Here is a 14742-nt window from a genome sequence, read left to right as displayed (position 1 = left end):
CGTGGGGTGGCCCTAAGTGCACAGGCCACTCAATGGGCCCCAGTGTAACCGCAACATTATCACTGCCTGTATTTCCACCGCTTCGCCTTCCTTATTACAGACAAGACACATTTTCATGGAAACTGGAAAACCTTTTTAGGAGATGCAAGATAATTTTCCATGGTGTTTAGAAGGGGCTGTGGTGAGGTGTGTGTATATAGGAGTCTGTTTATGGTGTACTATGTGTAACTAAGGGCCGTAGTGTAAGCTCACGTATAGGAGCTTTTGAGATTGTGTGTCTGTGCTGAGAGGGCCTGTAAAGTGAGTAAAGTAAAGGGAGTGCAGTGTGAGGGTATGTGTATTGGGGTTGCATTGTGTGCTTATTAAGGAGCTGTAGTGTGTGTGTGTGTGTATGTAATGGGGTGTGTATGTGTTTGAGTCGGTGTGTAATGGGGTGAAGTATGTATGTGTGTGGGGATGAAGTCAGTGGCGTACATACCAGGGTCGCATCGGTCGCGGCTGCGACCGGGCCCGGACCACCAGGGGGCCCGGCCGCCCCTGCGACCCGGTATGTACGCTCTGGGCCAGCCTCTTCTCCTGGGGGGCCCAGGAGCCGGCCACCTCCGGGCCCCCCGAGGCTGGCCCTGCTTACACCCGGCGGGCAGTCAGGCTGGCTGGTGCGCGAGGGAGCACTCTCCCCTGAGTGCTTCCTCTTCAGCTCCCTCGCGCACCGCAATGATACTGGAGCCGGAAGATGACGTCATCTTCCGGCGCCGGTATCAGTACACGGCGCGCGAGGGAGCTGAAGAGGAAGCACTCAGGGGAGAGTGCTCCCTCGCGCACCGGCCAGCCTGACTGCCCGCCGGGTGACCGCCCCCCCCAGGAGCCCAGCAGCACCACTGGACCCCAGGGAATCCCCTCAGCACTCCAAAAGGTAAGGAGGCTGGGGGGATTAAATTTAAAAAAAAATGCGTTAGTGTTAGTGTGTGTGTGTGTGTTAGTGTTAGTGTGTGTGTGTGTGTTAGTGTGTTAGTGTTACTGTGAGTGTTAGTGTGTGTGTGTGTATTAGTGTTACTGTTAGTGTGTGTGTGTATTAGTGTTACTGTTAGTGTGTGTGTGTGTATTAGTGTTACTGTTAGTGTGTGTGTGTGTGTGTGTGTATTAGTGTTACTGTTAGTGTGTGTGTGTGTGTGTGTGTGTATTAGTGTTAGTGTGTGTGTGTGTTAGTGTTACTGTGAGTGTTAGTGTGTGTGTGTATTAGTGTTACTGTTAGTGTGTGTGTGTTAGTGTTACTGTGAGTGTTAGTGTGTGTGTATTAGTGTTACTGTTAGTGTTACTGTTAGTGTGTGTGTGTGTTACTGAGTGTGTCTGTTGAGTGTGTGTCAGTGAGTGTGTTACTGTGTGTCTGTTACTGAGTTTGTTTGTGTTAGTGAGTCTGTTTGATGTCTGTTAGTGAGTGTGTGTTTGTCAGTGAGAGTGTATGTTTTGTAAGTGAGTGTGTATGTATGTCTGTCGCTGAGTGTGTCTCTGTCAGTAAATGTGTGTGTCTGTTAGCTAGTGTGTATGCATCTGTTCGTGAGAGTGTGTGTGTGTCTTCAGCACTTACCTTTCTCCAGCGCCGGACTCCCTTGGCGCTGGGGATCCCTCCGCCGCTCAGCTCCGAATGCGCATGCACGGCAAGAGCCGTGCGCGCATTCAAACCGCCCATAGGAAAGCATTACTCAATGCTTTCCTATGGACGTTCAGTGTCTGAAAATCGCGGAAGCTCCTCTAGCGGCTGTCAGTGAGACAGCCACTAGAGGCTGGATTAACCCTCAGTGAAACATAGCAGTTTCTCTGAAACTGCTATGCTTTCAGCTGCAGGGTTAAAACTAGAGGGACCTGACACCCAGACCACTTCATTGAGCTGATGTGATCTGGGTGTCTGTAGTGGTCCTTTAAGTGTGTATGCATCTGCATGCACTGGTGTACATACCGCAGTCGCAGCCCTGCAACCCCTGCGACCAGGTGCCCGCCGCCATGTGTTGCGGCCCCGGCCTGCGCAGTGTAAGTGTGCGGGGGGGGGCCCACGGATCAATTTTCGCACCGGGGCCCCATAGGTCATGTGTACGCCACTGGATGAAGTGTGTATGTGGGTGAAGAGATGATGTGTGTGAGGGGTGCACTGTGTTTGTAAGCAAAGGTGTACTCTGCGTGGGAGTGTACTGTATGTGGGGGGAGGGGGGTTCTCTGTCTGTGAGGGTGTACTATATACTTTAATAAGAGTTTAAAAAAACACAATCAGCTCTGTGGTGGTTGAGAAGCCTGCCTATCCATCGGGCACAGGGGAGGTCACGAGATGAGAGGTATCTCTCTTGGAGCTCAGGCACTTACACAGACTGACCCATACAAACCCACATACTACACCCCTCTCCCACACAGACTAACCCATACACACAACACAGACTGAGCATACACACACAGACTGCCCCATACACACACACAGACTGACCCATATACACACACACTGACCCATACACACAGACTGAACCCCCCACACAAACTGACCAATACACTTATACAAACTGTTCCCCCATAAACACACAGGCGCCCCCCAACACAGACTGACCCATACACACACACACACAGACCAATACACACAAAGACACCCCCACACAGAGTGACCCATACACACACACACAGACTGACCCCCACACACATAGACTGACCAATACACACACACACAAACAGACTGAAGCCTTACACAGACTGACCCATGCACACACACAGACTGAACAATAGAGACACACACAGACTGATCAATACACACACACACACACAGACCCCCCCGCACACTTACCCATACACACACAGACTGACCCCCTCACTAACAGACTGTCCCCCCCCCCCACACACACCGACTGAACCACACACACTGACTCACACTTACCAGCAGCCGACTGGATGCTCCACTTCCCCAGGCAGAGCTGAGCTTCCTCTTCCGGTCTCTCCCCTGCGCTCCTCTCTGTGATCCAGCAGGAAGTTCCTCCCAGCACAGCGCCCCCTCTGGACGCACATGGGAATTCCACCCATCTCTGTGCACTGCTGCTGCAGCTTGTGAATGGAGATTCAGTGCTCCCGGCTTCAATTTCCATTGAGGAAATGGAACATTTCAGGGGGCACTACACAATGCAGGGGGCACTACACAATGTAGAGGTGCCATGGCCCCTCCCCTTTAGTGATGCCCCTGGTAGGCACTGTAACACCCCCTCCCCCCCCTACCGCCCACTATGATGGCCCCTGATTAGAAAGGCCAATACTATGCCTCAAATGGAAAATCCTGATATTCATTCTTAAAGGAGACTAAGCATGTTTAAAACTGGCTGAAACAAGGCAGGTTTCAAACCTGCTTTAAATGTGTATTTAAAAGGTTTAAAATGTTGCATCTTAAATTGGACGAGGAACTATACTGATGTTTCAACTTTGCTTTTCTAGGTGGGATTACCAGCCAAATCTGGAGTGTCAGGAGCCATCTTACTGGTAGTACCAAATATTATGGGAGTTTTCTGTTGGTCGCCTCCTTTAGATAGAGTCGGGAACAGTGTTCGGGGGATTCACTTCTGCCGGGTAAGGATTATTAGATTTGAGCGTTAGTGTTAATGCACCTAACCGTAAATTGTGGTCAGATGACAATTGAGCTGCAAATGTTTTGTCCCTAAAAGTTAAGTAGAGAAATAGTCCTTCTACATGGAATGAGTCCTTTTTTTGTAATTCATACTTTTTTTTACATTTCAACCAATATATAACGCTTTTGAAAACAGTGACATATGGTTATATTATAGTGATAAGAGAGTACGAGGAAGAGTGAAGGGAAACCAGGAAGGGAGGAAGGATAAAGAGAAGAAATGAAGGGGAAAAAAAAGGTAGTTAGGTATTAACCACTTGATATGTACACACAGTAAAAGGTAGCAAGAACTGATCTGTTTCCTATTGTCTGACAGACTGGGCTCTACCTATGCTTTCTATCTACCTATGCGCCAATTATTAACAAGAGAGTAAAACCAGTGTGTCCAGACAAATCTAATGGAAGTGAAGATAGTGAACTGAGCTTCTGTAAACCTTTCCACATTGAAGAAAAGCTACATTTTAGCCAAAATCTGCTAATAGGTTAGGGTGAAGCCTTCTATTGTTTTGGAAAAACACATGTAAACCACAGAGCACATTAACTTGTCCACATGTCTAAAATACTGACAGCCAGGAGTCATATGGCATGGGGGGCTAAGGGTGTTGCCTAAAGTACGTAGCATACAGGGATTTTGAGTCTCCCTTACAGTACCTCTGCTGATTAGAAGTAGCTGGAGATGTGATGGACTGTCTGAGGTAATAGGAGGGAATTGTCCAAAGACTAGTGTGGGTATGAGCTCAGACAGATAACACAATATCTCAGTACTATCCACAGAGCCGGTACAAGAATATTTGTCTAAACAGACGAATATGCAGTTTGTAGCCCCAAAAATTTGTCTTCACCCCATTTTGCCCATCCTACCCATCCTTTTGCCCCTTTTGTGTAGCTCTCTTTGGCCCTTTTTGCATCTTGTATTCCCGTTTGACATTGTCTTTTATGCGATTGCATCTTCATAACCCTTTTGAGGTCTCTTAACCCCCTTGAGTCTTTTATCCCCTTTTTGAATGTCTTTCCTTAATTATAATGTAGCTTATCCCTTTTGTCACCTTTTATATCTCTCTCCTCCATCTTTTGAGTCTCTGTAGCATATATCTCTCTCTCTAATTTTATATAAATATAATGGCTCATTCACCCACGCACCCTCTCACTCACACCCACTCACTGGTTCTTACACACACACTGGCTCATACACATACACACACTCTCATACACACTCAGTGGCTTATACACACACTCACTTACACACACTCACTGGCTCAAACACATACACTCACTGGCTGAGGAGCTGGGGAAGGGGAAAAAGAGACACACAGAGGGCTGGGAGGAGAAAGGGGCACACAAAGAGACTTGGGGAAGAATGAGAAACACTAAGGACTTGGGGGAAGAAAGAGACACTCCTCAAGGTGCAGGAGGGAAGTAGGAGACACACATGTGGACTGGAGGAAAGTAAGAGACACAGAGGGGATGTAAGACACACAAAGACACAAGAAGGGGGAAATTGGGTGATAACATAAAATAAAGGGGTTATACATTCAAAAAAGGTGTTAAGAAATACAAAAGGGGGTAAGAAATTCAAAATGGGAATTAAGAGACACACAGATGAAGATACATTTTTTGGGGTGGGCGACAAATGTATCTCTCAGAAATTACATGTCTTCGCCTGTGTTGCCAAAAATCCTTGCAGCTGTCTTGTCAACTGCCTTTATCTCATAAGGCCGCAGCCAATCTTTCTTGCTCTTCGCACCTCCAATTGCCCGACTCTTCCCCCCTGAGGCCACATACTTCTTTTCATTCAGGAATGGATGGTCCCAGAGTAAAGCGACATGGTGAGTTAGTCCAGGCATGGCTACAGAGAGTGACTGGTGGGAGGGTGCAAGACTATGCTCCCAGACATTGCGCCCCTTGGTTGGTGTTCCCTAAGGCGGTTGCCTTTGCTGCCTTATCTAAGCGACGGGCCTGTCTGTCCAGCCCTGTACTGATTGACTGGGATATTTCTCAGCAAGTGATGGTGACATTATAAAATGCTCAAGACATTCTTAACACACTTTGGTTTTCACTGGTGGCAATGGAATCACAAGAAACAGAGTTTGCATCTCAAATTTCTGTGAATGCTTCTTAATGCTGTACTGGTCATACTGATGAAAGACTGGGGAAGGAATATTTGACCTCTTGCCCAGCCTATTTTATGCATTTCTATTCTATTTTTTGTAGATGAGTAGGTAATGGGTTCCCTATTGTGTAAGCAGCAGCTAACTTTTTGCATTTAGTTTTATATTAGACACATATAGCGCTAATAGACTCATTTCTAGTATATGAATAATAGCTCACACTGGTTTTTAAGGTAATCGGTCAGTCATCCGAAAGAACTCACTCCTAGTTATTTTAATGGATATAAGAAAATAAAATAGGAAAGTTGTGCCTACTGAAAGAGTTCTAGGAAGAAAGGAAATGTCTGGTATTACGGTTGCATAGAAATGTTAAACGGACATGATTAAGCATACAAAAAAAAAGAGAGGGATATTCTCTCTTGGAACTATTTGTCTAAATGAATTAATTAATTATAGCTCTCAAACAAGAATGATCAGTTGACAACTTTGTATCTAGTTACTATGGAAACATTTAAATGTTTTAGATTTTCTTTTTTTTATGTTCTGGAAATAGGGGACAAAATTGCACGCAAAGAGATAGCTTTTCGTTCCAGCTGCTGTAGATTGTGATTTCTAAAATGACAAAAGAGATGCCTCTTTTTAGAACATTGACGCATGCAGTGTCAGCGCCATAATTAGTATGCGCAGTTGTGAATTAGAGGTCTAATCTTGCTGTACAGTGGTGGATCAAGCACAGCCTAACATACATTGATTATACGATTGCTCTCTGTATTTCAGGAATTGGTCTCAGTATTTAATTTTCATAATTATGACAACCTGAGACATTGTGTACGGAAAATGGATCCCAGGAAAGAGGGTGGAGAAATACAGGTAATGTAAATTGTTGGGAAATTATGGGTCAGATTTGTTAGAAGTGTGGCTTTAATTATTACACGATGCCCTTACAAATGGTAGTCCACAATAAATCACACCATTTAGGGAAAAAGCAGTCTTTAATTTGAAATATTCATTAGCATTTACTAATATTTCGATTTTATGTGAGACGCAGATGGGGGTAATGTTAAAAAGCACTTCTTGGAGCAGTCTCCATGGAACGTTTCTTTGACAGTTCCACTTTTAGAACTTTACCATAGAAGTGATTTTATACATAACCCATGATATGTCTAAAACCAAGAGGAGGATGGTTTTAGACGTATCATTCCTCCTACAAAATGAGCACAGAGTAGTGTTTTTTTTTTCTCTGTCCCAACCACCAGACTACCCTATTTTTTAGTCTTTTTAAAGTGTCTCTATTCACTAGAGAAGAAATAAATCACATTTTCATCACAAGATTAAGTACATCTAGTTACTAATATTTCCTCATCTTCATTTCTGGCCAACACTGCCATCCCATAAGTATAACTAAGCTGTTAGATCTGATGCAAAAATATTTTTTGAAATTTGTGATTGAAAACACTGGCCTATTATCCACCTGCGGACTTCAAATCTTGGAAGTTAAGCAGAAATCTCACTGGGGTGTAACACAAGTTGGACCTTCTGTAACAGCCATTATTCCCTGTATTTGGCATTACTTGGGCTCAACTTAATATACAGAATGCACAAGTCAAGTATAGTGGAATTAAATTTAGGCTTAGCTCCCTCTGGCATAAACAAAGACTCGATGGTGCATCAGTGCACTTGGGGGAAAACTTGCAGGAATCAACTGCTTGTTTAACACTCGGCTTTAATCTACAGCAGAAAACAAAACTGCATACTTTCTGTACTATGGATAAGTAGCTTCTAGATAATAGGCATAAAACACATTAAAATAAAAAGTTACATTTTGAACATATACATATCGAGAGAGACTGAATTGTCGAAAGTCTCTTGACACTATGTTGACCAATCTAGTGCCTACTTTTCCCAGACTTCTTATATTTCCATACAGAATAAGACGGTGGTGAATCTTCTGTTTGCAGCCTACAGCGGAGATGTCTCTGCTCTAAGACGGTAAGTGAGAGCATTACCTTTTTTAAAAAAAAAATATTTAACATCCACACGGATAGTGTTGAAACTAAATGTCTGCATTATAACATCCAACCTGGAAGAAAGGAATAAGCTAAGAGCATTGAGTTCGGGTTATCCAAGCTCTCTCAGCTTAGAATTGCCACCCAGGTTCTATAAATCCATGATTAAGCCTCATTTGGAAGATGAAACATGTAACTTCATATTTTTGTTTTTGCTTATAAATGTGCTACAAAAAGATGATGTATTTTGTAATCATATGGTCCATTTTGAGAGCTCCCATTCTTATCATATTTGGTGTGATGCTATTCACCTACCTGTCAGACTCTGTGTTTGGCCTTTAGGTGCACATTTTGGATGGTTAAATCTTTACCTCTGGCTTTGTTTGATTTTGCTTATTGGGTATTTTTTTTTTACAAAGTATTCTAACTGTATATTAGTTACTGTTACCATAAACAAATTAAGTCATTTTACAGTTTTATGACTAATAATATTAAATAACTTTTCAGGCTTGTGATCAATGCTTCTTAAATTTAGACAGTAATGAACCTTTTTGAAAAACTGTTTCCTCTTGTTGCTTTGAAAACTCTCAAAAGTCTATATATACTGTGGCAGGATGGCCAGGCTCTTCACAAACTTCAAATGCAAGAGTCAGGATAAAATAGTACTGCAGTGTGTCACTTTCCACAATATATACAAGGTTGTGCTCCCCCACAAAATAAAACAAAAAGAAAATAAATCCTACTCCAACTTGGAGACTTACTAAACAACAGTGTTACTAACTATCCAACTGGCCAGCTAATCTGGTTCCCAGTTTTAAACAAAATGAAATACAGCACTTTAAGCAGGTTTCACACAGTACCTTTTTCTCAAAGTCTCAGAGTCTCAGGCTTAAAGGGAATCTCCAGTGCCAGGAAAACGATCCGTTTTCCTGGCACTGGAGGGTCCCTCTCCCTCCCACTCCCCAATACCCGGTTACTGAAGGGGTAAAAACCCCTTCAGTGACTTACCTGAGGCAGCGGCGATGTCCCTCGTCGCTGTCTCCGTCTCCGCGACACTCCTCCTATCCATTGCATCGGCCAATGGGCGAGACTGATCTCATTTCAATGCTTTCCTATGGGGTTTTGAGCAACGCTGGAGGTCCTCACACAGCGTGAGGACGTCCAGCGACGCTCTAGCACAGGTTTCTTGTGCTAGAAACCAGGAAGTTCCCTCTAGTGGCTGTCTAATAGACAGCCACTAGAGGTGGAGTTAACCCTGCAAGGTAATTATTGCAGTTTATAAAAAATTGCAATAATTACACTTGCAGGGTTAAGAGTAGTGGGAGTTGGCACCCAGACCACTCCTATGAGCAGAAGTGGTCTGGGTGCCTAGAGTGTCCCTTTAACTGCCTCCTCTCTCCCAGCTGTTAGACTCCCTGATGTCTTCAGAGGCTAACCTTTTAAAACCCTAGTGCTGGTTAATTACATTCACCTGGTATATAACATTCAAGGGGTGACTCCCACCAATTAACCCCATCATGCTGGGAATAGAGAGCGCTCCAATCTATTACTAACATAGAAAGCCTCTCTGACCTTGCCACAATACATATATGTTTGCAGGAGATGGAATGCTAGTAAACATTTTTTTTCCTTTATATTTTGTGTAATTAATGTACACTTTGTATTAGTACAATCAAAATAAGGTTATGGCTCACATATCCAGAATATAATTAGACAATTCCTGAATGTTTATGTTATAACTGAACAAATATGTGACATACCACAACCACTGGTAATGTGTGAAGAATCAGTATTAAATTCAGTCATTTGATAGTTCAAGGCTACATTACTTTTTGTTCAAAAATAAACTTCCCCAAACAAACACCTTGTTTCCTCACCACGCTGTCAATTCTGGACAACATTAATGCCAGTATAAGCAGATAATTTACCTAGGTATCAAACTTTTATAGATTTAGGATCTGGTAATTTATCGTCTAATCGGATGATGATAATAACTCGTCTTAAGGCTTCAGTTTGTTTTAAAGTTTTCTTGATCTTGTCTTTTGTCCTCTGATCTAGGGAGTTAATTCATGACAAACGATTTGGGAGAATTGCTTTACTTCCATTCCCGTCCATTGCAACTCATATATTGAATTTATGAGGAAAACGGTTAAATTTAACCCCTTAAGGACACATGACGTGTGTGACACGTCATGATTCCATTTTATTCCAGAAGTTTGGTCCTTAAGGGGTTAAGGGCTCTTGATGGATACATTTGTAAAGGATAGACTTTGTAACAGCAGCCACAGTAATCTGTATGAATCTCTTGTGAGTGGTATTTGGATATAGGGAAGAATGCAGAATCTGACTATTTTCAAAGAAAGACTGGTTTTAAAAGGAACAAGCTGGTTTGTGTATTGACTTCTGGATTTTTTTGTGTATTAAGTTCTTCCAGAATTGTTGGATCTTGACACATTCGCAGTTGCAGTGAAAACTGACGCCCCATGTACCAGCATTTGTCTTGTGTCACACTGTCAGTGGCAATTTTGTTTTGCCAGTGAGTAATATGTTTGATTGTAGCTGATAATAAGTCTACTGTATCAATGTAGACAATGGCTTTTTCCTCTTGGTCAAATTCCTCTCTGATTTAGGCGGGTCTGCAGGACCTTAGCACTCATCTGGGCATGCCTGAAGAGTTTATTGAGGGTAGATTTAAACCATTTCCTATGATTTGCCTATCCATTTCCTTTTTTCAAGTGCAAAACGACTGTGTCACCTTCCCATCCTAAAAGATAAGATAGTTCTGCAATAAGATACATTGAGAATATGATCACTGAAGTCCAGGCCCGGACTGGCCATCGGGCACACCGGGCAAATGCCCGGTGGGCCGCGATGGCCGTGGGGCCGAGGCCGGCAGGGGAGATCACAGGATCTCCCACTGCCAGCCCCTGCAGGGCCAGCGCTATCCGAGCGCCGGCCCTGCTGTGTGCCTCCATGAGCCGGTGGGGAGATCAAAGATCTCCCTCACCGGCCCACAGGCACTGTTACAGGTGGCCGGTGCTCGGGAGGCAGGCAGGAGGAGAGGACTGGCGGAGCTCTAGCCAGCAGCTCCGCCGGGTCCTCTCGCGGGATTCTGAACGTTGCCACGGTTACCGCGGCAACGCTCAGATCTCACGAGAGTGAACTCTAGCCTGTAGACCACCAGGGAAGGAAGCATGGCACCCTCCATGGAAACCCAGGTCCCCAGGCTAAAGGTAAGAAGGGAGGGGGGGGGGGATATACCTTATTTTTTTTTTTCAATTATTAACAAAAAAACAAATTTTAATTTAAATAAAAAATACATTCACATATACACTAACAGCCCCCTCACACACACAGCACCCCCACACACACACACAGCACCCCCAGACACACGCAGCACCCCCAGACACACGCAGCACCCTTACACACACAGCACCCCCAGACACACGCAGCACCCTTACACACAGCACCCCCAGACACACACAGCACCCTTACACACAGCACCCCCAGACACACACAGCACCCCCAGACACACGCAGCACCCTTACACACAGCACCCTTACACACAGCACCCCCAGACACACACAGCACCCTTACACACAGCACTCTTACACACAGCACCCCGAGACACACACAGCACCCTTACACACAGTACCCACAGACACATGCAGCACTCTTACACACACAGCACCCTTACACACGCAGCACCCTTAGACATGCAGCACCCTTACACACGCAGCCCCCAGACACACGCAGCCCCCAGACACACGCAGGACACTTACACACACAGCACCCCCAGACACACACAGCACCCCCAGACACACACAGCACCCCCAGACACATGCAGCACCCTTAGACACACACAGCACCCCCAGACACATGCAGCACCCTTTATATATATATATATATATATATATATACACACACTACAGCACCCTTCACACTGCACCACAACACACATTATGCTCCAGATACACTCTTAATCCTCTATACACACACACACACACACACACAAAATCTCCTATACACACTCTGGGTCCTTTACACACTAGATCTCCTACACACACACACTGCACCACCTACACACACACTACATTCCTTGTCAGCAAACACATACAACATTCTCTAAACACACCCTCTCTACAACCCCTACACACACTACGTCACCTATACACACACACTACAGCCCATATACACACACTCGCTACATCCCCTATAACACTATACCCCCTATACACACACTCTCTACAGCCACTAGCCACACATATTACACCACAAACACAAATGAAATTTACCTATTTACACAATACCACACCACACTCTACACACACGCAATCCCACCAGCAGGCTCCAAACATATGCACCATGCACTTTCCTGGCCCTTTTGTCCTCTTGTATCCCACTTGTGGAGACACCAGAGACAATTTAAAAGCAAACACAGCGCAAGCATGCTATTAAATTTGCTTGTGCTGCGCAGAACAAATTCAGGGCCATTTTCTAATGCCAGAGCTCTTCAGCGCGGCTCCGCGCATTGAACCAACATGCTCACTTTGAGAGAGTGATGACAAAACACACCCTCTCTGGCCCCGCCCCCTTCTTAGGGGGCCGCTCTGATTGAAAAATGCCCGGGCCTAATTTTTTTCCCAGTCTGGCCCTGCTGAAGGCCATGTTTCAATTATATCATCTTCCATGCCTTGGTAGTTGAATAAAGTAAAGGACTGCATTTAACATATTCCAGTTAGTCTAGACTAGACAATAACCACAGCATTAAAACCACTTGCCTAATATCATGTAGGTGCCCTTCAGGCTGCCAAAAAAGCTCTGATGTGTCGAGGCATGGACCTCTCAATGTGTCTTGTGGTGTACGGCACCAAGACATTAGCAGCAGATCCTTTAGGTCCTGCAAGTTGCGAGGTAGGGCCTGCATGGATTGTATTTGTTGTTCAAGCACATCCTACAGATGCTCAATCAAATTGAGATCTTGGTACTTTGGAGGCCTAGGCAACACCTTGAACTCTTTGTCGTGTTTGTCAAACCATTCCTGAACAATGTTTGCAGTGTGGCAGGGTGCATTATCCTGCTGAAAGATGCCACTGCCATCTGCCATCAGGAAACAACATTGCCATGAGAGGGGTGTACTTGGTCTGCAATAATTTCTAGGTAGGTGGTATGTGTCAAAGTAAAATCCACATGAATACCAGACCTAAGTTTTCTCAGCAGAATTGCCCAGAGCATAACACTGCATCTGCTGGCCTGACTTTATACCAACAGTGAATCCTGCTGCCACCTCTTTTCCAGGTAAACAACTCACACGCACATGACCATCTGATCTAAAAAGAAATGCCATTCATCAAACCAGGCAACCTTCTTCCATTGCTCCATGGTCCAGTTCTGATGCTCACGTCCCCATGCAGGCGCTTTTTGCAGTTGACTTGGGTTATCATGAGCACTCAGAACAGTCTAATCCTCATTTTGGTAATGGGGCAAAATCAGAGCTTCATTATATTTCCAGTGTTCGTTCTGAGTAAGTTCACGTATATCCATGCTACTTCTAACCCTGTGCCACATTGTAATAGAATTTTTTTTTTTCTGATTTGGTTATGTTTGACAATACATTTAAATAAAAATGTAAATATATATATATATATGTGGGTGTTTCACACCAAGTTTGAATTTCCGTCATTAACCTTGTGAGCCCAGTCCAATGCATCTTTTTCAAAAGGAATGTCTTTTAAATAATTATTTTTTTTTCTTCACTTTTGTAGAGTTTAAAGGGTAATATTTGTATGGAGTATAACAATTTTGATAATACTATAGATTTAAGTAGATAGACACTGATGGCGTTGTCAGATGTATTAGAAACATGAAAGACTTCTCTTTAAGTATACAGATTCCCCAGGGGTATTTCCTATATGATTTCCCCCTAACACAGCCTATATGCAATATATACAATGGAGACATATCTGAACTGTACACGAAGAAAAAATAATAATACCGAGGCAGAGCGGTAAATACCTGCCTGGAAGTAGGACACCCATAGGTGTTGATGCATGCCTGGAAGGTGCCAGTGGTTCCTGGTAACAGAGGAGAAGGGAAGGACTACGTTGTGGGACAGGTATGGTTCCAAAGTCAGGGAACAGTCACTCCCTGTTCCCATTAAATTCTCCTTTTCTCTGATCCAAGCTATATCTAAGATGTCATATTTTCAGTGTCTAGAATTTGAAACAATATTCTAGTTGGAATCTCACAGGTGACTTTTATAAAGTGTCATCAATTCAACACTTCCCTTGTCCTGTACACCCAACTATACTGCTAGCTTTAGTATGGTCATTTCTGCTTTAGTAAATGTTTCCCTTATCACAGGTTTGCACTATCAGCTGTGGACATGGAGCAGAAGGATTATGATTCTAGAACCGCTCTTCATGTGGCAGCTGCAGAAGGTACAAGTTACTTCATAAAATGAGATGTATCCATGTATACAATGGAATCAAATCTTGACTCAGTTAACATCAATAATCACATTGATTCTATCTTCTTCTGCACAAGGACATTTGGATGTGGTGAAGTTTTTGACTGAAGGTTGCAGAGTGAACCCATTTGCGGAGGACAGGTAAGGCTTACATAATTTTTCAAAAAAACCTTAGCTACTATTCCTGCAAATCATTGCTCTTTTTACAGTCTGTAATTCACCCTTAGTTACTCAGACACATAATAAGACATAGAATTTAAGTTACACTTTAAGCAACTAATCAATACAGCCCACTCTTGTCAAGAAGTATAAGCTGAAAAGCCTGCTAGCTGTGTGGCAGCTTCTGGGTGAAGCTATGGTGGTTACATACCTATATAGACTGAAAAGAGATATGTACCCAACAAGTTCAACCTTTCTCACATCTGGATCAGCTCTCCACTTATGGGAGATGTCTTGTGGGTACAGCTATCTTTTTGGTCAGCTCCTAAACTTTCATCTGCCTGGAGCCTCCGCCTC

General features: G+C 43.9%; 1 protein-coding gene across 3 annotated transcripts in view; it reads left to right on the top strand.

The window, feature by feature from the left end:
* GLS2 (glutaminase 2) overlaps window positions 1-14742 on the top strand; it is an 80634-nt gene that overhangs the window by 53978 nt on the left and 11914 nt on the right. For all 3 annotated transcript variants that reach the window (XM_063426987.1, XM_063427000.1, XM_063426995.1), the window contains exons 14-18: window positions 3454-3585; window positions 6529-6621; window positions 7679-7740; window positions 14121-14197; window positions 14304-14367. In XM_063426987.1, the coding sequence (XP_063283057.1) occupies window positions 3454-3585; window positions 6529-6621; window positions 7679-7740; window positions 14121-14197; window positions 14304-14367 (428 nt within the window). The remainder of the gene's footprint in view (window positions 1-3453; window positions 3586-6528; window positions 6622-7678; window positions 7741-14120; window positions 14198-14303; window positions 14368-14742) is intronic.

The sequence above is a fragment of the Pelobates fuscus genome, chromosome 1 (genome assembly GCF_036172605.1).
Source record: "Pelobates fuscus isolate aPelFus1 chromosome 1, aPelFus1.pri, whole genome shotgun sequence".
In the NCBI taxonomy this organism is placed as follows: domain Eukaryota; kingdom Metazoa; phylum Chordata; class Amphibia; order Anura; family Pelobatidae; genus Pelobates; species Pelobates fuscus.
This window is presented reverse-complemented; position numbering and strand designations above follow the sequence as displayed.